The sequence below is a fragment of the Portunus trituberculatus genome, chromosome 15, assembly GCF_017591435.1.
Source record: "Portunus trituberculatus isolate SZX2019 chromosome 15, ASM1759143v1, whole genome shotgun sequence".
NCBI classification, from domain to species: domain Eukaryota; kingdom Metazoa; phylum Arthropoda; class Malacostraca; order Decapoda; family Portunidae; genus Portunus; species Portunus trituberculatus.
The window spans coordinates 3,401,852-3,427,570 of NC_059269.1; the positions used below are offsets into that span (position 1 = coordinate 3,401,852).

Here is a 25,719-nt window from a genome sequence, read left to right on the forward strand (position 1 = left end):
TTATGCTAGTCTTTTGTGCTTTTCGTGTTATTTAGCAAAGTTTCTTTTGTCTGACAATGGGTTCTAAGGAAGTACACTATGTAGTGACACATGCCTAACTCACTTTTGAAACATTCTGAAAATGAGGATGAAACAAACCTTGACAGCTATTTTGTGAGACACCCTGCAGACAAAAAAGCAATGAAGAAAAATTAAGTTTAGGGAGATTGAAGTAAGAAAAGATTATACCAATTAATTTCTGTAATAAAGTGTAGCATTAAGAGTGTAACGAATAAATTGATTTCATTGATTAAGTGAGAGTTTATGGCATATAAAAATAACGGAAAAAACGTGAAACAAACAAAAGCCTCCCATTTTCTTCGCCTCCGTCCTCCACACTCCACCTCCACCAGCATCTTTAGCTATAGTCATCGGATCTCCAAGATTAATATACTTTGTAAAATCAGTTTATATATTTACATTGTCATTTGTTATGTTTTATTTTGTCATTGTGCAATATTTTTTATCTTTAAATACCCTTTTTCTTACTTTTATCGAGAAATACCTTTTTCTTACTTAAAAATACCTAATTTCTTATTTGATCTTTTTATTTACTTATTTATTTATTTTGTTTTCTTTTTTTTTAGGCAGGAATTGATTAATGGCATTTCAGTTTATTTCAATAAGAAAAATTTATTTTATTTACAAGTTAATTGAAATGTGAGTTCCGTCACAGAACTCATGAAACTAGTAACTCAAGGTATCACTAAATGAAAATTTTTAAGAATTAATATATTTTTGTCCTGCAGGATCAGTACAGGTAACTCTCGATTTACGTGATAGATGGATTCCAAGAGGCATCGCTTATATTAGAATTCACGTAAAACAAACTTGTAATTGTCATAAGAAACAATAGATAATGGGGGATGCGGGATGTGGTCCAAAAAAATTTGTACAAAATACTCTATTTATTTGGCTAAATTAACATGTTTTTATTATTTACCATTCTGAATACTGGAATTGTATTTAAAGTAAAGGGAAAAGCAAGAAATGATCAGAGAAAGCAAAAAATAATAAGAGAAAACAGCAAAACAAAAAATACGTAAACACAACACCCACTGCGTCACTGCCTTCACCACTCACACTGCAGTTAGTCACCATCTTCCTCTGAGCGTTTCCACTATATCAAAATCCACTTATCAAAAATAACCTCACAGTATAAAAGTAAACACTAGTAAAAAATAAACTCACAAGCACTCGCCGTCGCTGTCTACTCTCTGGCGCACAGTTTGAAATTGCGTCTGGCGCTCAGTTTGAAAATGTGGTTGGGCCAAATCACATATAAGCAAGCCAATTGTGCAATTTTAATTAATTGTAATATTTTTTGCTCACGTATTAACAAAAACGCGTAAATTAAACACACGTAAATCAAGAGCTACCTGTATGTACAACATACTAGCTGCTTATCACTAAATGAAAATTTTTCAGAAGTAATATATTATTTGTCCTGCAGGATCAGTATGTACAACATACTAGCTGCTAGTATGACAACTGGACAAGATAGAATTACACTGATAAGTAAATGGCCTGTAGCTTTAAAGCCATAAACAAATAAAATCAACTTCTGTTTATCATGAATGAAATTTCTAATTTTTTTGTATTTCAGGTATGCCTGGTACTGATTCCTTATTGCCAAAGCATATCAGACCTACAGAATCACTTTTGCCATGTGGTGGATATACAACAGAATCTTGTAGAGCACTACGGCTTTACAACAGTGCTTTCTTACCTCACATTACTTACACATGTAAGTTTTTAAGAGACTTTGGAAGCTTGCTTATTGTTATTTCTTGAGATTTTTACTACTACTTCAGTTTTACATCAAAGAGAAAGTATGTGTTGCAATATATTCAGCTACTTAGAAGAGAAAGTGTGTGTGATAATACATTCAGCTGTTTGTTTTGTTTCCTTGAAATCAATGCAGAGAAAAGAACCTAGTTACACTGACAGTATTTTGATTCTGTATCTTTGAAAATGGAAGCAGAAGAAATACTGTATATGGCTGAATCATTGAAAATTGGAGCAGAAGAAACTAAGCAGTGGATATGGGGTGCCTGAGAAAATAAATTATGTGTGGATCAAGTGTCAGATTGGCAAGTGTGAGTGAGAACTGATTTTAGAAGACACATCAACTATGTTTGGGATCATCCCTAAGCATGTTCATACTTTTCAGATGTTAAAACAAATTGGGAGCAGCTTGCCTGTAGAGTTTATTCAGAAAATATTGGAAATAGACTCACCCTTACGCAAGTTACGTGTTTCCCCACATCAATCAGTGTGGAAGGCTACCCTTGGGGTCTATCATGCTGTACTTGCCCTCAAGAATGTCCCTCTGTTGCAGGAAGCATACAACTATATCCTGGCTGACATTCAGGTAATGTCATCTCATTTATATAAGAGAAGATGCATTAATCTTTATTTTTTTGTATGTGTGTGTGAAAATAGCTCACAAATATCTACAGTATATTGATATTTGATTTGAAGTCTTATTAGAACTGTAGATTACTGTATATCTCCATTGTTTGATGCGCACACAATTTAATTAAAAAGGATCTAATTTTAGAGTAAAAATATGAACAGACAAATCACTTACCTGAGTAATAGTACTACATGACAGGATTGAGGTAGTCCTGGTGAGGAATAACACTGTGATATCACACTCTCTGCCGTGATGTCTCTTATTCTTATTCTCACACAATTATAGCTATGAAACCAGTGTAACATTTTATCATCATTCTCTCTCTCTCTCTCTCTCTCTCTCTCTCTCTCTCTCTCTCTCTCTCTCTCTCTCTCTCTCTCTCTCTCTCTCTCTCTCTCTCTCTCTCTCTCTCTCTCTCTCTCTCTCTCTCTCTCTCTCTCTCTCTCTCTCTCTCTCTAACAGCCAAGAGAGAAAGAGAGAGAGCGTGAAAATGTCTGGTAGAGAAATATATCTTCTGCTAACCAGCAACTGCTACCATGTGTACAGTAACTTTCCATCTTTTGTCATCTTGCTGACTTGCTTCTCTTTGATGGTGTTAGAAAAGTCTCATCTTTAGGTGTCATCTGTGATGTTTATTCTTCTCTCCCACATATTGACATACCTTGTTCTGTTTAGGCATTATATGGACAATGGAACATCTTGTCATTCTGCATTTTTGTCTAATTGTTTATTGCTTTGCTATCATTTGTTGAAATCCGTGATGTTTCTAATGCTTGTGACTTGTTAACCATTTTTTTATGCCTGTTCTCTTTGTTGGGATATTTCTCTTCAAGGTTGTGTAAGAGTTTTCATAGTTTGGTGGTGCCTGTCACTTCCCAGTCTCAAATGATAAACACTTTTCACTTCCTTAGGTTCAAATCTAAGGTATCATCTATTTTAGTGATGTGGATTTTTCTTGCCTTAATATGTCTTTAGTTTTATAATAAATATTGAAGGTAGCAGAAAAATGGGAAGGGTTATTAATCATTGGATAAAGTTGGTATAGTCATGCTTGTTAATTGTCATGCTCTAAAAAATTGCCTCCCCTATTCTTTTCTTTCTTAATTAAGTTTTTTTTATTTTTTTATTTATTTATTTATTTTTTTTTTCATAGTAACGAAGGTATTATTGTGAATACAATTTATTTGTATTTTTTTCAGCTTCTTCATCACACTCTGGTACCAAATACTAAGGATTTTACCACATCTACAGTATTAGAAGGTGTTTCTTACAAGGAAAGTGAAGCCATCATTCTTCTGATGTACTATATGACAGTCCTGGCAGAGGTAAGTTATCATCAGTTTGTAAACATGATTCATATTTGAATATGTAAAGATAAAAGAATAATGATATGATTTACTAATTTCCCAACAGGTTGCAAACACAAGAAACTCAATCATAACAATGTGGGTCTTGAATCCTCCTCTTGTGGATCTCTTGGCTACTCACCTTACCCCAGCCAGCCCTCATCTTGCACTGCATTACCCAGAGGTGAGTGCAAGACAAGAGAATCTGATCCTTATTAAACTACAAACTTTTTACAATTGATATTGATTAAAAATTGGTGATATTTTTGTGCAATAAATTTCCAGGATTATGATTAAAGTATTTTGTCCTTTATTTAAGTGCAAGATCTTTCACTTTGAGAGTAAGATTTCTAAAATTTCTTTAACTACCTAGGGCTACTATCAAGTAGGAGGTTCAGAGTCTCACACTCTCTCTCTCTCTCTCTCTCTCTCTCTCTCTCTCTCTCTCTCTCTCTCTCTCTCTCTCTCTCTCTCTCTCTCTCTCTCTCTCTCTTGTGTATGATATCGGTTACAAGATCTCTCTGGTTTTTCATGACATTTGGGCTTGAGAGTTATATTTTCAGTAATGTATCATACCTAATAAGATCTAAATCTAGAAAATAAATTCTATTATTTTCTATTCACAAAAATATGAAGAAATCTTCTATAGATAGTGAAAAATTGAAGTTCTGATAGTTTTCATAATGTTCATTTCAGGTTCAGCACACCATATTGTATCTTCTACATTCCCACTGTGCCAAGCATTTCCATTACATCAGCTCTAGCACTCTTGTTGTTGGAGCCTCAGCATCATTCGTACCACCCAGTGTATCACCAGCTTTCTCTGGCGGCTCTCCAGGAAGCTTCTCTGGGTCTTCTTCCAGCGAAAATTTTGCCACCATATTATCAACTCTCACTGCTGTGTTTCTTCAGGTAATTGTGTGCAAAAGTTTTACTCGTATTTGTATATTTATGAAGATGTTTGTACTTATTTATTTATTTATTTATATTTTTAGATTCACTAGAGTAGACTCGTTGACATGTGGACCTAGTCAGTGAACAAGGCACTTTGTAGGAAGTACTCTGTATCTGCTGTGGTCTCAGGGTTGGAGTAGGTGTGGAGTAAGGAAAAGTCTCATTATAAAGGAATAACGATAAACCAGTGCGGTGCGCTGAGCTGCACAGTGGATGTACTACTTGATGAACTAATTTTCCTACCTATATTTTTGATAGTGACATATTTGATAATACCTTTCATTGGCTACAGCTGGCTCAGACGTGTATCATAGGCCTGCCTTCTCCCCCTCCACCTTTCCCATCCTGTCCCTATTCCATAACCTCATGATTCTCATACCTCCTGCACTAAGTCCCCCTGCCCCCCCCCTCTCTCTCTCTCTCTCTCTCTCTCTCTCTCTCTCTCTCTCTCTCTCTCTCTCTCTCTCTCTCTCTCTCTCTCTCTCTCTCTCTCTCTCTCTCTCTCTCTCTCTCTCTCTCTCTCTCTCTCTCTCTCTCTCTCTCTTTTGGTCCACTTGGCCTGCTTGGAGTTTGGCCTCCTCAACCTACAGGACTCACTCGGTCTACTTACTTCCACTCATTACATTCTTGCCACTTAAACCTTTTGGCCCACTCAGCTAACACAGCCCCACACCCACACACACACACACACACACACACACACACACACACACACACACACACACACACACACACACACACACACACACACACACACTGTAAAACTACAACTACAACTAGGTAAATACACACAAACACACACTGCGTAGTGTAGTGGTTAGCACGCTCGGCTCACAACCAAGAGGGTCCAGATTCGAGTCCTGGAAAGCGGTGAGGCAAATGGGCAAGCCTCTTAAGGTGTAGCCCTGTTTCACCTCGCAGTAAATAGGTACGGGATGTAACTCGAGGGGTTGTGGCCTCGCTGTCCCGGTGTGTGGAGTGTGATGTGGTCTCAATCCTACCCAAAGATCAGTCACTACGAGCTCTGAGCTCTTTCCGTAGGGGAAAGGCTGACTGGGTAACTAGCAGACGACAGTGGTGAATAACACACACACACACACACACACACTTGGTACAATGCCAGATGTACAGAAGCTAAGAAAGGCAAAAGATAAGGCTTGGAAGAAACTCAAAAAGCAGAGAAATGACAATAACAGACAGTAGTATAAGGATGCGAGAAATTGATATATTGGAGTAAGGAGAGAGGAAGAAAGAAACTTTGAGATAGATGTAATGTGAAAATCCAAAGATGAACCCAAGCTTTTTTTTACAAATTTCTTAATGGTAAGATGAAGAATAAGGAAACAATAGAAGAGTAATTAAAGGAGAAAAGACATACCAAACAGCAAAGAAAATTAGTGAAATAATGAATGAGAGCTTCAAAACTGTGTTCACTGAAGAAGAGGGTTTTTCAGAACCAAATAGGACATTGCATTGCCAAGGATTGCAGGAAGTCATAGCGCATAAAGAGGATATTAGAAGATTATTGGATAATTTGGATGTTAGAAAAGCAATGGGACCAGATGATGTATCAGGATGGGTGCTGAAAGAATGTAAAAAGCAGTTGTTAGATCCAATTTGGGAAATTATTACAAGTTCACTAAATGAAGGGAGGATACCACTAGAATGGAAGAGAGCCAACGTAATACTGATATTTAAAGGAGAAAAGGCAACTGAGCCATTAAATTACAGACCGGTGTCTCTTACAAGTGTTGTGGGGGAAGTTATGTAAAATAGTTATCAAAGAAAATGGGTTGAAGATCTGAAAGAAGAACAAGTTACAGTCAACCCTCGGCTATCGCGACTTCGGCTATCGCGCTTTATTGCTATCGCGCACCCATGAAAAGCTGCTAGAATTTCATTATCGCGACCTCAGATGCCTGCTATCGCGTGCCCCGCCATGACGTCATGGAATATCTGAGCACTCATTGGCCAAAACCGCCTTCCCGCCAAGATCAATTTGGCTATTGCGTTTTCGGCTATGGCGCGGCTATTTCGGCCCCAATTGGGCGCGATAGCTGAGGGTTAAGTGTATATCGAACAGACAATTTGGGTTCAGGATAGAACGGTCATGTGTGTCAAACTAATTAAGTTTCTACTCAAGAGTAATAGAAGGACTGGAAAGCAGAGATGGATGGGTGGACACAGTATACCTGGACATAAAAAAGACTTGAAAAAGTCCCTCACAGCAGACTGCGAGGAACTTTGTTAAACTGGATAAGGGATTATTTGAAGAACAGGGAGATAAGAACTGTGATCAGAGATACATACTTATCTTGGGGTAAAGTAACAAGTAGAGTGCCACAAGGGTCAGTGTTAGCCCCCATTATGTTCCAGATATATGTAAATGACATTCACAATGGGGTAAACAGTTTTATTAATTTGTTTGCTGAAGATGCAAAGCTGCTAAGAGTAACCAAACCTGAGAGGACTCTTTGCTGTTGCAGGAAGATATAAAAAAAATCTGTGGGTGGAGTAAGAAGTGGAAATTGGAGTTCATTGCCAAGAAAAGTCACATAATGTAACTAGGAAAGAGTAAGAGAAGAACGGTATGGAACTATCTGATGGGAGAGCAACAAATTATGAACACTAAAGAGGAAAAAGATCTGGGAGTGATTATACAGGAAAATCTGAACCCCGAAAACATATAAGTGTGATTGATGTGTATGCGAGTGTAGGTACCTTGTTTGAGTCACCTTGTGTGGGATTGCCAAACTCATATAAAGATAAGAAAATAAGAGAAGCAGCAGGAAGCCATCAGGCCTACATGTGACAGTCCCTGTATGAAACATACCTACTTATTTCCACCTATCATCTCCATCCAGATACCTGTCTAATCTTCTTTTAAAGTTCCCTATTAATATAGCACTAACAACCTAATTAATGAGTCCATTCCATTCATTCACCACTCTGTTATAGAACCAATTCTTTTCATCTTTTTCTTAATCATAAATTTTTCAAGCTTGAATCCATGATTTCTAATTCTATCCGGGTTACTAATTCTAAGAATTTTTGTTTAAGTCCCCCTTTGTTATAAACCCTATACCACTTCAAGATTTCTCTTTGGTCCTCTCTTAACCTATGTCTCTCTAAGGAATGCAAATTTAACTGTTTCAGCCTTGTTTCATAGGGAATATCCCTCATCCCTTGTCTCTTATTAATCCTTCTTCTTTATACTGATTCAAATAGACCTATATCTTTCTTATAATGTGGGAACTAGAGCTGTGCTGCAGTATAATCTAGATGAGGTTTGACCAGTATCAAATAAACTTTGATATTATTTCAGGACTTATGCTTTTAACACTCCTTAAAATTAATGCTATTATCCCATTTGTCTTATTTCTTGCATTGTTTTCTTAAACAGAGATTGGAGGTAACTATAACTCTTAAATCTTTCATATGCCACGAACCTACCAGAGTTCCTCTACCTACTGTGTGGTTTTCTTTTACCTATGCTAAGTACTTTACATTTGTTAATATTTAACTGCATTTGCCATCTGTCTCCATTCATTCATCAAATCCAATTCTGCCGGCAATGCCATGGCATCCGAATCTGACCCAATTAATCTACCTATTTTTATGACATCTACAAATTTAGTAACATCACTACTTATTCCCCTTTCAAAGTCATTAATATGTATGAGGTACAGTATGTGAAGGGGAAGACAACCCACACGACCCTGCGTTTGAAATAATAGCGTTTAAAGTTAAATTAATGATTACTTACATGAAAACGGTCAAAATTTTTTACTATTATTAATCAAGTGAAAAGTCTAGGGTAGTTCTGTCACACCATGTGGTTTTCAATAATTTTTTTTTATTTTTGGTTAAAGCTATAAATTTTATTCATCCCTATTCTGCATATTTATAAAGAGTGTAAATTATGAGGTATTATGTTAAAAATAATGTGTTAAGATTTACGGTCATCTTTTGTATTGGCTTGAGACAGTTAAGTTCATTATCAGCAACAATGCCTTTATGTTCCTGACAATGCCCTTGGAAGATTTACCAACCTAATAAAACCCCATCCAACCCAGTAATAAGGGTTGACTGGGAATTTATTCCCCATCCTTCCTCCCATGAACAAGGATGGTGGTCACAGTGGTGATGGAATATGCTGTGACTACCTAGTAGTCTTCTTTCCTCTTTTTCTGCAGCTCAGCACACCAGATATCCACATTAGAGTCAGGTTGAGGCACCCCAGGGGCAAGGGAGTTATCATGTTTATCGCTGGATGAAGACATAAACAATAAAAGTGCTGAGAATCAGGAGAGTAGCGTGGGTGGTGAAGGCAGAGGCTAGTATGGTGGTGATGTGTCACATGTGGTGGAAAAAAGACAACAATAACACACCATGTCATGCTGTGATTGGTCAAGTACAGGGGCATGACTAAGTGCTCCATTTTCATTGGGCCACGCACATCCTAACACCAGTGGGGATTGACCCTCTCTTGTATACAGGAGAGAGAGTTAGTCTGATCCAGACTATGGCCCAAATCAGGTCACTTTAGGCCTTAGTTTAATCATCAGGATGGTCGGATATCCTCTGCCTGATCATTCCATATGATAATCACACCCTTTAAAAGTTCCTGCCTGTAAGTCAAAACCTCCAGATTTGAGGGTTATCCCCCTCTTGCATACCATATCTCATGTTATAAACAACAATGGACCTGAAACTGATCCCTGTGGCACTTCACTAATTATTTGACCGCACTCAGATTTAGAGCCATTTATTACAACTCTGTCACCTATTGTCCAGCCATGACTTTATCCAACCTAATACCTTTCCATCTCTGCTGTGCTCCCTAACCTTTCTCATGAGCCTCTGATGGGATACAGTAATATTCCGCTTAACGAACAGGATAGGGGGTCTCAAAGCTGTTTCATAGAGCGAAAATTCGTTAAGCGGATGTAATTTTCCCATAGGAAATAATGGAAATAGGGGCGGATGCATTCTGGGCTGGTCCCCAACATACCACATGGGTTAAAAAAAAAAAATTATATATACGTTTGGCAGCATATTGGGCCACCGTTGTACCACTACTTTTATGATGTCATATGAGTCATTGGAAGTTAGAGGAGTTACGTACAAATTCTCTCACATTCTCGCATTTATGTTCACAAAACAACATTTCTATTAGCTTTTTACAAACCTTGCCCGCAAGAAAGGATTGTTTTGTAATGCATAAAGTGAAATCTTAATGGAATACCAAAAATTAAGCAGAGAGGAGATGAGTAACAGACGAAGTGGGAGACTTGCGGCGACTCGGCAGCTTCTTCTTCTTCTTGTGACCCTTTTAGCCTGCGTGTTGTTTTTCCCCATGATATTTGTTTCCACTCCTCTATTGCTTGCTATAATGGATATCATATCTTAGTATTCATATACGCTCATGCCACGAGGATAACCTTGACTCCGTGGCACTGAGTGATAGTGAATTACTAATGAAATACCGCGGTATTTCATTACTAATTCACTATCACTCAGTGCCACAGAGTCGAGGTTATCCTCGTGCCATGAGCATATATGAATACTAAGATATGATATCCATTATAGCAGGCAATAGAGGAGTGAAACAAACATCATGGGGAAAGACAACACGCAGGCTAAAAGGGTCACAAGAAGAAGAAGAAGCGGCCGAGTGGCTGTGAGTCTCCCACTTCGTCTGTGGCTCATCTCATCTCTGCTTTATTTTTTGGTATTCCATGTAAGATTTCACTTTATGCATTACAAAACAATCCTTTCTTGGGGGCAAGGTTTGTAAAAAGCTAATAGAAATGTTTTGTGAACATAAATGCATATATAAGACAGTAACACCTGTTCCCAGCAACCTCAGAGCAACCTGATAGCAACCTTGTCACCGTCCCTCCAAGCGTTCATGGATGCCATTTCGCTGCAAGAGGTTGCTCTGATGTTAAAGAATCTTGGATCCAGCTCCAGGAGCGCTAGAAACAGAGGTGGGGAGCCAGACAATCACAGCGAAGCTGCCGCGTTCGGTCCCTCACCCGGCAAATTCAAACCCAGAAAATTCACTAAAACAGATGTGGTTGTACGGTATGCGGACTTTTGGTCTAGCTTTATATAGTACGTTAAACCGGAAATTCGTTAAATGAACGTTCGTTAAGCGGAGTATTACTGTACTTTGTCAAATGATTTACTAGAATCCTGGTATAATATGTTAGAACTATCTCCATTATCTGCCACCTCAAAAACCCATCATACTTATAAGCCAAGATTTCCTCATCATGAAGCCACACTGACTGATTTATCAAGTTGTACTTGTCTAGATGCTCCATAATGTTCCTCATTATTGTTGATTCCATTATTTTGCCTACAGTTGAAGTTAAGCTGACAGATCTATAATTAGACATTAAAAGTTTTTTTTTTCTTTCTTAAAGATGATTGCTGCATTGGCCTGCCTCCACATTATCGGTAACTTTACTGAGTTTAGTGATTTCCTCAAGACAGAATCCAATTGTTTACTAACAACCTCTTTGTGTTCTTTAAGCACTCTGGAATATACACTGCTGGTCAGAACAGAAGGTGTGGTACCTGTGACACCCTGAGAGGGCAGTTAATGACATGGAAAATATGTTTCATTGAGGGTACTCACCTAAACTAGTAATTGAAAGAGTGAATCACCCAGGTGGTGAAGATACTGAGCATCATTGTTGTTGCATATGTTCTGAATTGTGGCTTGGAGGTGTGGGGAAGAAGGTATCTTTCTCCTTGAGCCAAAATTGAATGTATGCCCACAAATTTTCTAGTTGGTTAAGGTCTGACAAATGTGCGGGCCAAGGTTTCAGAAGGCTGACATTACAGAAATCAAAGCAGTCAACAATTTAACTTAGCTGCATGGCATGGTGCACCATCTTCCATAAAGGTATCAGCATTGCACTTTTCCATACACTCATCTAACTCATCCACAGTTAAGTCAAAGTTGTTATTTTTGTTGATACAAACATTCTTAGACAAAAACACTAATTTCCCAAGACCATAGTAAGAGAAACAACTTCACACCATCAAAGAGTCTGTGTGTTTTACTGTGTGTGTTGTGTAGTGGGGATTGTAACAGTTACTACTGGGTCTGCAGTACACACGATTTCTCTGGTTGTCTATAACCTGAAAGCTTGTCTCATTTGACCAAAGTACCCTATGCCATTTATATAAGTCCCAATCCTTGTGATGAGACACAAAAGTAAGCCTATTGGTAAGGTGAGCATGTGTAAGGCAAGGTTTTGACACTGTGTGGCAACTTCAGTATCCCAATTCACATTTCACATATCTCTGCACATTCCTTTCACTCACCCCATCCAGCAAAGCAGGGATCCTGACCTTAAGTTCCTTGGTTTGTATGTGAGGGTGAGCCTCAAGCTGTTTGCAAATAATGTTCAGAGTTCTCTGGCCCGCACTGCACTTACACTCTTCAGGCATGTGAGGTGATGGCAATGAGTCTCTTCCTCCCTTACTATAGATTTGGGTCCAATGTTGTACAGTTTTGAGATCTATGTAAGTGTTCATGGCAGTTTCTTGATTTGACTTATTTTCCCTTACTAAGGCACAAAAAACTGAAATTTGGGCCTAACTAATTACCGTATTTGATAGCTCATAAGATGCACCTTTTCTCCCCCCAAAAAAAGTCTCAGGAAATCAGCCTGCATCTTATGAGGCCAAGGTTCAAAATTGAGGCAGTGGTTGGTGGTAATCTAAGGCAACAGAGGCTTCAGAATCAAACCCCAGACAACTTCACACATGTAAACAAAGTAATGATTGTTACTACACCACAAAAAACTCTCTTTTTCAAAGTAACAATATATATTAAGTCATACTGACTGGTAATTTACTTAGAATGACAGCAGTCAAGAAGAATTTGCCTGAATGACCATACACCCCACATTGCATGAACCAAAAATAGATGCGGGATTGCCAATCAGTGATCTTGATCTTGACACAGGCAAGCTTCACTGCTTTCTTTACAGTGTAATACTGTTACTCCTTGAGGTAAGACACACTTCCATACAATTAAAATTACACCTATCTTTTAACATTCTTATCTTGCATACATGTAAAAAAAATATAGAAAAGTAAAAAATTGTGATTTGTAGCCCTGTAGCCTCTCAGACTTTCAGTGTATGTTTATATCTCACAACAGGATTGGTGCTTAGCCTACTAGCAAACATCAAAGTTTTTAAATGCAAAGTATTGGGATCTAATAATGATATAAAGGCATGTGTGTCAGGTGAAATCCTTCACTTTATATTCAGAGCACAAGTCTGCTCATTTATCTTTTTTTCATTTCAATGTCTGCCAAACAAGGTGCGTCTTATGACCCATCAAATACATTAGTTTTCTAGCCCCATAATAGGTAGTAACAGGGCAGAATGGTACTCTCGCACAACCACAATAAGGGGCCATGAGGGGCGAGAGAAAATTGAAACTGAAACACATGAGTCTCAGGTGAACATTGACTGAGGAAATGTATCATCTACATTGGCTACTAAGTCTGCAGTGTTGTCAGAAAACTACATACAGCGGATCTCATTGTATGTTTTAGATTTTAGAGAGGTTAAAGGAAATTTGGTCAGAGTGGAAGGCGCAGTCCCTCTCGTGCCTTCGGCTCTGACCAGCAGTGTATTTCATTTAGTTCTGGTGACGTGAATTTTTTTCAGCCTATCTATCTCCTGTTCCACTATCTCCTGAGTTCTGGAAATATTTATGTAATAGCATCTCATTTTCTTGTGCTCTAAAACTGCTCACTATCTGGCATGTTTCCCAGGATGAAAACGGTTATTGAATACTTATTCATAATTTTACTAATCTCGTGCCTGGAAATAACCAGCTCCCCAACAAACTGTTTTTAATGGACCTATTACTTCTCTATTCTTCATCCTATATACCTGATTAAATCCCTCGGGATCAGTCTTTGCCTGTCTGGAACTCATAATTCTTTTTAACTTTCCTTGTTGCCCTCCTGACTGTTATAGCTAATTTGTTATATTGTGACTTTAAAACATTTTCCCCTGCCTTTAATCTCATATATATTTCTCTTTAGTTCTATGTAGTGTTTTAACCTCCCAGTCATCCACTTCAGGTCATTTTTCTCTGATCCTATTGTTCTATATGAAATGTTTGCTAACTTGCCTGTATATAATTCATCAATTAAATATTTATAGAACTCATCATCATTTACTTTTCCACATTCCCCCATCTCACTCCCCTCCATCCCCTCACACCTCTCCTCTCCCATCTCAGCATGATCTGTCTCAGACCACACCTCACCTAGTACTTCCTCTTTCTCATTCCTTGGAATCATGCCGCTGTTTTTCTCCTTCCCTTCACCCTCACACTTCACCTCACCTGCTTCACCAGCCTTATCTTTCTTATCCATCTCCTTGGCCTTATCTGACCTTCCCTCTGTCATTTGTCAGTCAACTCCCTTTTTAATCCCTTAAAATCTGCCTTCCTAAGGTCAGGTACTTTACTAATGTTTTTGCTTCTAAGAGTTTCATCCCTTTTAATTTGTACCTAATTTCACAGTGGTCACTGTTCTCAAGCTCTCCTCCAACATGTACATTACCTGTGTAACTGCTTCCTCTGTGTTTGTTAGAATTAAATCTAGAATTTTATTCCCCATTGTAAGATTACCTGTTTTTAAAAAAAGCATTCTGAATTATGTTAAGGAATTTCTCTGCTTCACTCTTACCCACTATTAGGGTCCAGTTAACATTCCTGAAAATAAAATCTTACCACAGTTACCTGATTGTCCTTGTTTGCTTCATTTATTTCCCAACAGAATAGTGAGTTCAACTTCCTTTGTAACATTTCATGGCCTGTACAGTAATCCCAGTACTACTGATTGTGATCTTTCTTTAATACCCATAACAACTGATGCACTCTGTTTTAATGCTATGCCTCCTCCTTTCCTGTTTTCTGTTTTTATAGAATAGTGTGTAACCATCAATTTTAACACCTGGTTTGAATATTTTCCTGACATGTCTAACCAAGTTTCTGTTAAAGTAATCACTGCAAAAGTTTTCTACATACACACTATTGTAAACAAATTTATTTTATTTAAAATGCTGCTACAGTTTATATGATATTAAGCTAGTTCTCTTATGTACTAGATTTAACTAATTTGACCTTCCTACCTTCCTCATAATCATCTTCTCTCTTGACTAACAAAAAAGCTCTGCTTGAGTGTTCATGCTAAAATTTGAACACTGTGGCATGATAGACACCTTCCATCCCTGCCATATGTACTATAAAGTGTTCCTGCCATAGAAGTGGTCCCAGTTGTTCCAGTTTATTTATATCTTTTACTTATTTTTATGAGATGTGTGACGATTTTCTTTGATATCACTGAGTCTTTTTATTTTATTTATTTATTTTTTTCCATTGTTATTAATTGTCAAAAATCAGTGTATGTTTATTGAATATAGTTGTTTATGTAGATATTTTCTATTGGTATATTTATTTATTCATTTATTTGATTTTACAGTTTGCATTTATGCTTTCAGAGGCATGTAACTGGAGCCAACATTCTTCAGCTGTGTCTAGAGTGGGCTACAGATGTGGTACAAAGTGGTGAAACTTCATTGCCTCAGTTGATGAAGATCAAACTTTTCTCCTCAATGGTGGATGCTATAGTACAGACTGGGTACCACCATTTCACCTCAGTGACCATTTCAGTGGCATCTTTCTTATCAACATTTTTTTCTTTATTAGCACCTAACCAGGTTTGTGGATTACCTTATTAGTCATGGTAATTTGAATTAAGGTTATTGATTTCATATAGTGATCTGTTAGCTTTTTGTGACAAAATATATTTTCATTAATCAATGTAACATCTTTACAACAGTTGCAGAAATTGGACGAAGTGATAAATTTGTGCCTCCATCACATCAGCCATAAAGACAATAAGATACGAGGTATATATCTTGACTTGCTTGCCAAGATTCCCCTTAGCTCCATATCTCATGCTCTCTGCACTGCCAACATGTGTGAGGATAGCGAGTATACTGCAAACAAGGTATGTCAAATCTTATTTGTTATTTGCAGGTATTTTTTCTATTTTTAATTTTATTCATTCATAGGTGGAGCTGAGAATGATGAAGTTTGTATTGTGGTTTATTTCTTTGAAAGAAATCGCTGGAAGTATAAATCAGAAGTGTGCAGTAGTTAAAAGATAACATTAACACTAATGTTGAGTTTATTTGTGTTTTATCTTGCCACCATGAAAGCTGAACATGATATAAGTTTTATTTTGTTATTACATGGGGGGTACCATTTTGTGAGCATTCATTATATGGGAAACTGATCATACAAAATACACTTGACTATCAAATCTCTGGCAATTGGTACTCCAGAAATATCAGTTTTCCGGCATTACTGTTAGAGCACCTTTTTTAAATTTACCACATTGGTGTGCCATTGTTTTCTGGAGGCACTTCAGTTTCTGATGATGGTGCACTACAAAATCTTGGGTTTGTTCATGCTTGCAACAGCTGACAGGCATTTCTTCTCATTTAATGATTTGTTTTATTACTCTATCGCCCCATTATGCATTCAGCAAAGAGAAGTAGAGTAGAACACAAACATCATGCTTTGTTGAGTCTGGAAACTTCTGAATCTGAGGCTTGCTGGATCATGGAAAATTGTAGCCTACTGGTGATCCTTAGAATACTGCTGCCCATATTCTACAAACATAACATGATCCCCCAACTGTTTTGATCAATCTACCAATAAATATCAGTAATGATGAGTAAATGACGTCTTTCTTTGATGCAGTTAAGTATATTATAGATAACTGCCTGGAGCAGTGCGACCAGTTTTCACAAACTCAGACAAGCTTTACCTTGTGTAGTCTGTATGTGTTGGGCTTTTTGCCCGTAATCTTTTGTACTAGTAGTCCATATCTGTTAAGTAGTATATATACATAAAAACTCTGGCTTCTCAAAGTCATTTTCTGAAGATGACAAATGAGAGAAAATGTTAATCTTTATGGTTACCATAAAAAAAATAGAAAATGATAAAATAATTATTTACAGCATGGCACATCAGTACTTATCCTAATATAAGAGAGTCACATCTTTGTAAAAATGATGAAAGTCAAGTATGCCATTGTATCATATACAACCTACTTCTGAGATATCTCATACAGTATCTGGGAAAGAAAACACACCATCTTAGCAGAAAGCAGCCATGACACAATATGCAGGTCATCAGATATGCCATGAGCACCCTGATGAAGCAAAATACACGTCATCGTGTTGAAGGGGTTAACAATACAGTATGAAGGATAAATCTTGATGCCACAAGGCCGATGTCATTTCTGTTCATGGTAATTGATTGAGGTTCACAATTGTTTTCTTGTAAAGGCAAGATGTTCTGATGCTTTTGAAACACTCACTGACAATCTTTTGTGCTCTCTTGAGTGTGTGATTCACTACAGTTACCTGTTTAAGTGATATAGAGACTTGGTCTTTGGTCTGGTTAATTGCACTACTAATTTGCTTCCTCCCACCTTCTCAAAATTCCTAAAGTGATAAAATGCAAGAGAAACATAAATAGATGCTTACACTGTATAAGGTTGGCCACTATCTTTGTTTTATCCACTCAAATAGTTGTTAGGCTGAGGACAACTTTTTGTTGGTGCACCATTTCAAGGATGCTGGTGAGGCTACTGCACTCACACTATTTTCCAAGTCTGGTAGGCCTTGGATTTACTAAACAATTCTTTGGTCATACATCTTTTCTTTAGGCATTATAATATTTTTGTAATTTTTCGATAAATGTTTTTTTTTTCCAGACATTGTTTTATTATCATCTGTATTGTTATTTCACCACAGTTCTTTGCATTATGAGTTTATCTCTCCTGGAGAACAAATAGAATTGAAATTGGCTTTGTAACTTTGGGAGAAGATACAGTTTGAATATGTTGCAAATATAATTTTGAGATTGAAAAACTTGGTCTACATTTTTATGCTTTTCACTACAGTTTTTTTTATTGTAACATTCAGTTCTCTGAGATGTACTAAACATGGGTTCTTCAAGTATGGGTCAATACTCCAAAATGGGTTGCAAGCTTTTAGTCAGTGAGTAACCACATCATAAACAAATGTATGATCAATAAATCAAAATAAGTAGTGTGAGTGAATCAGTTTCTATATCAGGTACAGAGGCATGCTAGAATAGACATACTTTGTTGTAAAGGAATTATATGAAATCAAACAGGGTAATGATAAAAAAAAAAAAATTGAAGTTTCTTCTTTTCTTTCTTTATTTTGTTATTCATTTTTATGTAGAAGGCTACTGGCCAAGGGTAACAAAGATCACTGGGGAAAAAAAAGATCCACTGAAGTGCTGATTTTCATATAGTCAAATGCTAATTGAAAACAGAGGATAAGTGTCTTGAAACCTCCCTCCTGAAAGAGTTCAAGTCATAGTAAGGTGGAAATACAGAAGCAGGCAGGGAGTTAGAATTTATCAGAGAAAGGGAGGAATGATTGAGAATACTCATACTACTTGTATTAGAACAGTGGGCAGATTAAGGGTGGGAGAAAGAAGAAAGTCGTCGTACAGCAAGGCCATAGGAGGAGGGGAGGCATGCAGTTAGCAAGATCAGAAGACAAGTTGACATGAAAATAACAATAGAAGATAACAAGAGATGCAATGCTGCAGAGATGAGAAAGAGACTGAAGACAGTCATTTAGAGGAGAAGAATTGTTGAGATAAAAAGCTGTATAACTGTATTACAGAGCTACTGCTGTCATGTTTTTTACATTTGGTTCGTTTGGTGTAGTGTTATGCGAGGGACCATGTGGTGTATAGGTTGTGTCATATTTTGCCTCTCAAATGCTAACTATTCCTCCTAAGTGTCCATTGAGTTCTGATGCTAGTCCTAGCAGTGGAAAGCAAGCCAGAGTATCAATAATACTATGAAAATAGTTATGAGGCACAGGAGTGTTGAGTGAGTTACTCTCCCTGATGCATTAGCTATACGTTGGTGAGTGTAATGCATGTTTTATTTGCTTTTTTATCTTTTAGTTTGTTTTGGACAGTTCCATGATATAGATACATTTGTTGTATTTAGTATCGTATATTTCAGCTTCAAAACTGTACTTGAATAAGGGTCATGGAACCTAATCCCTTTTTTGCTATTAGATAAATGTTTCATTATAAGTAAATTTTCTATACAAGCAATTCAAATGCAGCCAAATTGCTTGTATCATTGGAATTTTCCTGTACTACCTACACAAGAGATGGACATCTTTATATGATGGCATACCATTAAAAGAAAGAATTTTCACTATCAAAGTAAATCAGTATGTTTAGTAACAAGTACAGAATATTGGGATTGTGGGTATTCTTACTTTCTCTACTATGATGTAAGTACCAAATATTAAATACTGATGATATTACTGATGACGAGGTCGCTGTGCGACTGATACAGGATAACCTAGATGGGCCCTGGTGGCCCTTTGTTATCCTATTATTTATGTTATGTTATGTTATGTTATTACATTTCTTTATATTTTCTTTTCCAGATGTTTTATAACACATCAAAGTATGTGTTCTTAATGCTCATCATCTTGATTCTTCTTCATACTTAAATGTGCCCGTTCTTGTACCCTTTCTAGATTTGTTAAAGAAATATAGATTTTATTTTCAGAATGATCAGTCGTCAAGTGTGGAAATTGGTAGTATTGACTCAACCTCAGTCAGGAGTCTTGAAAGACATTTTGTACTGCGTTTTACTTCAGGACAACTACCTTCCAATGCTTTCCACACATTGATGGACTTCATTCTTCATGTAACCCAACCTAAGTAAGTATGGGAACATGCATTGCTTTTATATATGAGAAATTTCACATTGTCTATATTAAAATGTGTCTGTAGTTATTCTATGTACTAAGTGATGTTTTTTCTTAAGAGTTTCACTGTAGGGATTAAACTTGATTGTTTTTTTTAATGAAGTAGAAATATAAAGGAAAGCAAGCTTTTTAGCTGGATGATTTCTCTCTCTCTCTCTCTCTCTCTCTCTCTCTCTCTCTCTCTCTCTCTCTCTCTCTCTCTCTCTCTCTCTCTCTCTCTCTCTCTCTCTCTCTCTCCTCTATGTGGGCTTTTCATGGAAACTAATGGGCTAAAGGAGGTACTTTTTGGGTACTTCTTATCTGGAAGCCCACCCACTAGGGAACCGTTACCCCGAGTAAGGAAGCCCTACCTACACTCAGACCGTGGCCAGGATTTGAACATGTGCTCTTAGAAACCCCTTGGCCTCCAAAGCACGCATGGTTCCACTGTACCACGGCAGCCCAGTTTTGATAACTTTTTTCTGTCATTCATTTCTTTCTTTTTGTTTTGTTTATTAATTCATTGTATATGTTGATTTATTGATTTTTGTAGATTTCTTTGTTATTTAAACCTCCATTGATTCATGTATTTTGTGACATACTGATTCATACTCTTTCCACAACAGTTCTTCACTTTTATTAATTCTTACTTTGCAGGCCAAAAGATTTAATTCAGAGCTTAGTTTCATGTGTTATATGGTCACCACACCTATTCAGTGGGATACTACTTTAATTTTATTCACCAGCCTAGTACTTAAAGATCTACAAATTTATCCCTCTGCCATCAATGAAAAATATTGATGATATATTTAAGAATAGTAGGTAATAGGTATCACAGAACACTCCATATGAATACAACAAAGACAACATTTTGTGAAGAATAACAAAAATTTTGTTATTTTACTCTACTTATGAATGTGTTAAATTCATAGAACATTATTTGACTTTTTTAGATGTTTTATCCATTTATGTGTATGTAGGTATTTCTTTACAGAGTTTATCTGGAACTAATGCCATCCTGGCTAAGGGTATCTTATGATGTCTTATTTTTGCTGATAGGTAAAGAAATTATATTATGTTTGAAATTTCCAGTTTTAATAATTTCCCCATGCTTACGTGTCTTTAGTATACTTCACTTTCAGAGGTGTGTGCTGGTATCATGTTTTTAAAACTGCTATCACTACTCTGCTACCATCAAGAGCAGTGGTTCTCATTCTTTTTCTTATTAAGAACCCCAAGTGATAAGACTGCCTACCTGAACTCCCAGTAATCTGATGTCAAACAGAATATTAATTTAGTGACTGAAACTAACTCAATATGCAATTGTTTACTGCCAAAGATATTATTAGTTAGATACTACTTACGGGGATGTAGGCAGTGCTGCAGACTGAGTGATTCCCCGTGTCCTCTCTTCCCGGTTCCCTTTGTGGTCTCATTTATACAATTGAGCAGCTGCAGCCTGCCCTCTAAAGACAACTTCTACTACTTCCTACACTACACTACAACACCTTACACTTTTACACTCTCTTCAAATCAAAATTTAATAATGGCTTCACCACGCCCTGCCTCGGAGTCCCCCTCTGGGGAGGGGACCATAAATGTCCCCAGGTCGGACTGCCCTCTGCTGTCGACCTTGGGTGTCTTGACACTTCATCTAATACTTTCACTATCAATTTCTGCAACATTCGTGGCCTTCGTTCTAATTTTCAATCTGTGGAACACCACCTCTCCTCTACTAAACCTCATCTTCTCTTCCTAACCGAAACACAGTTGTCTGTGACTACTGACAGCAGCCCCTTTTCTGTTCCCTCCTACTTGCTCTATCCTCATTTTCAATCCAAAGCTGGATGTTGCGCATACGTGCGTAACGACACCACTTGCTCTCGTGCCCACAATCTTGAATCTTCAGAATTTTCTACCATCTGGCTAAGACTTCAATGTCACTCTCTAACTAAATTCATCTGTGCTGTATACCTCTCACCTAATTCCTCTGACTATGTAAAATTCTTTGACTATTTGACTTCCAAGGTGGAGCACATCTTATCTCACTTTCCTTTTGCTGAGATCTCCATTTTAGGGATTTCAATGTTCACCACCAGCTTTGGCTTTCATCTTCTTTCACTGACCAACCTGGTGAACAAACCTTCAACTTTGCTATCCTTCATGACCTAGAGCAGCTAGTGAAGTTCCCTACCCGTATTCCTGACCGCCTTGGAGACACGCCCAACATTCTTGATCTTTTCCTAACCTCCAACCCTTCTGCTTACTCTGTTAAACTTTCCTCTCCGTTGGGCTCCTCCGACCACAATCTAATTTCCGTTACCAGTTCTATCACTCCAGTGCAGCCTCAGGACCCGCCTAAGCGGAGGTGCTTCTGGCATTTTAACTCTGCTAAGTGGGAGGAACTAAGGCAGTACTATTCTGATTTCCCTTGGGATGATTATTGTTTTCATGTCAGAGATCCTTCTCTTTGTGCCGAGCGCATAACAGAGGTGATTATCTCTGGCATGGAGCTATACATTCCTCATACTTTCTCTAACCCTAAAGCTAAAAAGCCTTGGTTTAACTCTGCTTGTTCTCGTGCTGTCAATGATAGAGAGGCGGCTCACAAACGGTTCCGTAGCCATCCAACTGCTGAAACTCATGCCCTATATATTTCTGCCCGTAATCATGCCAAATCTATTCTCCAACTTACTAAAAACTCTTTCATCAATAGAAAATGTCAAAGTCTTTCCAATTCTAACTCCTCTCGAGATTTCTGGCATCTAGCCAATAATATCTCTAACAACTTTACTTCTTCGTCTTTCCTCCTTTACTTCATCCAGATGGCTCTACAGCTGTCTCTTCTTTTCTAAAGCTGAACTCTTCGCTCAAACCTTTGCTACCAACTCAACTTTGGATGATTCTGGGCATATTCCTCCTACTCCTCCACCCTCTGACTACTTCATCCCTAAAATTAAAATTCTTTATAAAGACGTTTTCCTGGCCCTCTCTGGCCTTGATTCTCGGAAGGCTTACGGTCCGGATGGAGTCCCTCCTGTTGTTCTCAAAAACTGTGCTTCCGAACTCGCTCACTGCCTGGTCAAACTCTTTCATCTGTGTCTCTCTACTTCTATTTATCCTTCTTGCTGGAAGTTTGCTCACATTCAACCTGTCCCTAAAAAAGGTGACCACTCCAATCCTTCTAACTACCGCCCTATAGCTTTGATTTCCTGCCTTTCTAAAGCCTTTGAGTCTATCCTTAATAGGAAGATAATGAGGCATCTATCAGCTCACAACCTTCTCTCTGATTGCCAGTATGGTTTCCGTAAAGGCAGATCTACTGGTGATCTTCTTACTTTCCTAACTGAATCTTGGTCATCCTCTTTAGGGACTTCGGTGAAACCTTTGCTGTCGGCCTTGACATATCGAAAGCCTTCGATAGAGTCTGGCACAAATCTTTAATTTCTAAACTACCCTCCTACGGATTCTATCCTTCTCTCTGTACCTTCATCTCCAGTTTCCTTTCCGATCGTTCTATTGCTGCTGTAGTAGACGGTCACTGTTCTTCCCTAAAACTATCAACAGTGGTGTTCCACAGGGTTCTGTCCTATCACCCACTCTCTTTCTATTATTCATCAATGATCTCCTAAATCTGACTCAATGCCCTATCCACTCCTATGCTGATGATACCACCCTGCATTATTCAACAGCGTTCAACAGACGCCCAACCCAACAACAATTAAATGACTCAAGGCGAGATGCTATAGGACGCCTAACTTCTGATCTTTCACTTGTTTCTGATTGGGGCAGAGAAAACCTGGTTTTGTTCAATGCCTCAAAACTCAATTTCTACAACTATCTACTCGACATAACCTTCCAGACAACTATCCTCTCTTCTTCAATAACACTCAACTTCCCTCTCCTCTACATTAAACACACTCGGTCTATCCTTCACTAAAAATCTAAACTGGAAATTTCACATCTCTACTCTTGCTAAATCAGCTTCCAAGAAGTTAGGTGTCCTATGGCGTCTTCGTCCATTTTCTCTCCTCCCAGCTGCTTGCTCTGTACAAGGGCCTTATCCGCCCGTGTATGGAGTATGGCTCTCATGTCTGGGGATCCACACACAGCTTTACTAAACAAGGTGGAATCTAAAGCTTTTCGTCTTATCAACTCTTCTCCTCTAACTGACTGTCTTGATTCTTTAAGTCACCGCCGCAATGTTGCATCTTTATCTGTCTTCTACCGCTGTTTTCATGCTGTCTGCTCTTCTGAACTTGCTAACTGCATGCCTTCCCCCTCCTGCGGCCTCGCTGCACAAGACTCTCTACTTCTTCTCATCCCTATTCTGTCCATCTTCCTAATGCAAGAGTTAACCAGTATCTTCACTCCTTCATTCCCTACACTGGTAAACTCTGGAACTCTCTACCTGTGTCTGTATTTCCACCTGCCTATGACTTAAACTCTTTCAAAAGAGGAGTGTCAAGACACCTCTTACGTTAACTGGACCCTCCTTTTAGATTTTTTTGTTTTTTCTCTTTCTACTTTCCTCTTAACAGGGCCTGGCAACCAGCGGGATTTTTTTTTTTCCAACACTTTGTTTGCCCTTGGCCAGTGCCCTTGTAATGTAAAAAAAAAAAAAAAAAAAAAAAAAATTATCCTTGGAGATCTTGTGAATCACAGGTTGAGAGCCCCAGATTTAGAGGGTCCACAAGTAGTGGAGTAGCAGACTAAAGTACCAAACCATCCAGGTCTGCTCATTTCATTGCTAAAGTAATTGGTGTTTATTTAACCCTTACACTGCCGGATTCTTTTCAAAGTATATAAACGTAAGTGGTATTTTTATTTTCATTAATAGAAATTTTACTCAAATGCCAAAACATAGCTTATGTACTCAGTACACATGAAAAAATGTAAACTTGTGAATGTACACAAGAATATTAGATGAATCAATATGAAATTAATAGAAAATCAGTAGAAGAAGAGTAACTGGCAACTTGTTACAGTTGTGACCAAGAGGAGAGCAGTGATGGGTCATTTTATCTTGAAGCGTTTCTCTTAGTGTAAATACTACCTGACCATTTATCATTTTTACTCTATGAATGTGATACATAAATTGCTTAATTACATGTAGAAATAATGTATTCTCACTTTGAGCAAGAAACAAATTACTTACACTATTACTTACCTGGATAACAAGGTCTCCAGAAATAATCAGATTTCATGTACAAGACTATTTCTCAGAGAGAGAGAGAGAGAGAGATGGATGGGAAAAAAATTGTGTTGTTGATAGCCTATTCTTACAGGGTTCCTTCAGGAGTGTCGCATTCCCCTCTCTCTCTCTCTCTCTCTCTCTCTCTCTCTCTCTCTCTCTCTCTCTCTCTCTCTCTCTCTCTCTCTCTCTCTCTCTGATTGAGAGTGAAGAACAAAAGATAATAAGATTGCATCAAGCATGCATTCACTCTGGCATTTTCTGTGTGACTGAATACAATAGTGCATGTAGGCTATGCTGGTGGTGCCCTGTAATTGCCAGTTTGTCCCCAGACAAAATCCAATCAACACGTCAATAGATGTGTCCGGTAGTGTAAGGGTCAAGCAGCTGTTGGAAAACTGCATTTTACTCGTATGGTGAATAATTGCTTGTTTTATGCAAATTTTCAGAGGAGAAAATTGGCAGGATGATCTTTTTGCTATGTGCCAAAGAGTAGACAGAATGGCAAAGGCAGAAGACTGGAGTCTTCCTGTGTTAGCATCACACTTGCGCTCACTACTTTGGAAGTGGTTAGCATGGGAACCAGCACAACACTGTATTGCCAATAAATTAAGGACAACATTAGGCAAACCTCAAGACACATTTACAAATATTGAAGGTAAGATCTATTGAAAAGAATTGGAAATTGATGTTTTATTACATATTATTATTATTATTATTATTATTATTATTATTATTATTGTTATTGTTATTATTATTAGTATTATTTATTATTATTATTATTATTATTATTATTATTATTATTATTATTATTATTATTAATTAATATTATTGTTTATTAGTCATTATTCTAGATTGACACGTAACTACATATGAAGT

At 37.7% G+C, this 25,719-nt stretch overlaps 1 protein-coding gene across 1 annotated transcript in view; it reads left to right on the top strand.

Moving 5' to 3' along the window:
• LOC123504310 (serine/threonine-protein kinase SMG1-like) overlaps positions 1 to 25,719 on the top strand; it is a 71,561-nt gene that overhangs the window by 29,345 nt on the left and 16,497 nt on the right. The window contains exons 10-18 of the mRNA XM_045254728.1: positions 1,646 to 1,786; positions 2,213 to 2,413; positions 3,658 to 3,783; positions 3,872 to 3,988; positions 4,501 to 4,716; positions 15,312 to 15,530; positions 15,653 to 15,823; positions 19,466 to 19,620; positions 25,290 to 25,498. Coding sequence (XP_045110663.1) covers positions 1,646 to 1,786; positions 2,213 to 2,413; positions 3,658 to 3,783; positions 3,872 to 3,988; positions 4,501 to 4,716; positions 15,312 to 15,530; positions 15,653 to 15,823; positions 19,466 to 19,620; positions 25,290 to 25,498 — 1,555 coding nt within the window. The remainder of the gene's footprint in view (positions 1 to 1,645; positions 1,787 to 2,212; positions 2,414 to 3,657; positions 3,784 to 3,871; positions 3,989 to 4,500; positions 4,717 to 15,311; positions 15,531 to 15,652; positions 15,824 to 19,465; positions 19,621 to 25,289; positions 25,499 to 25,719) is intronic.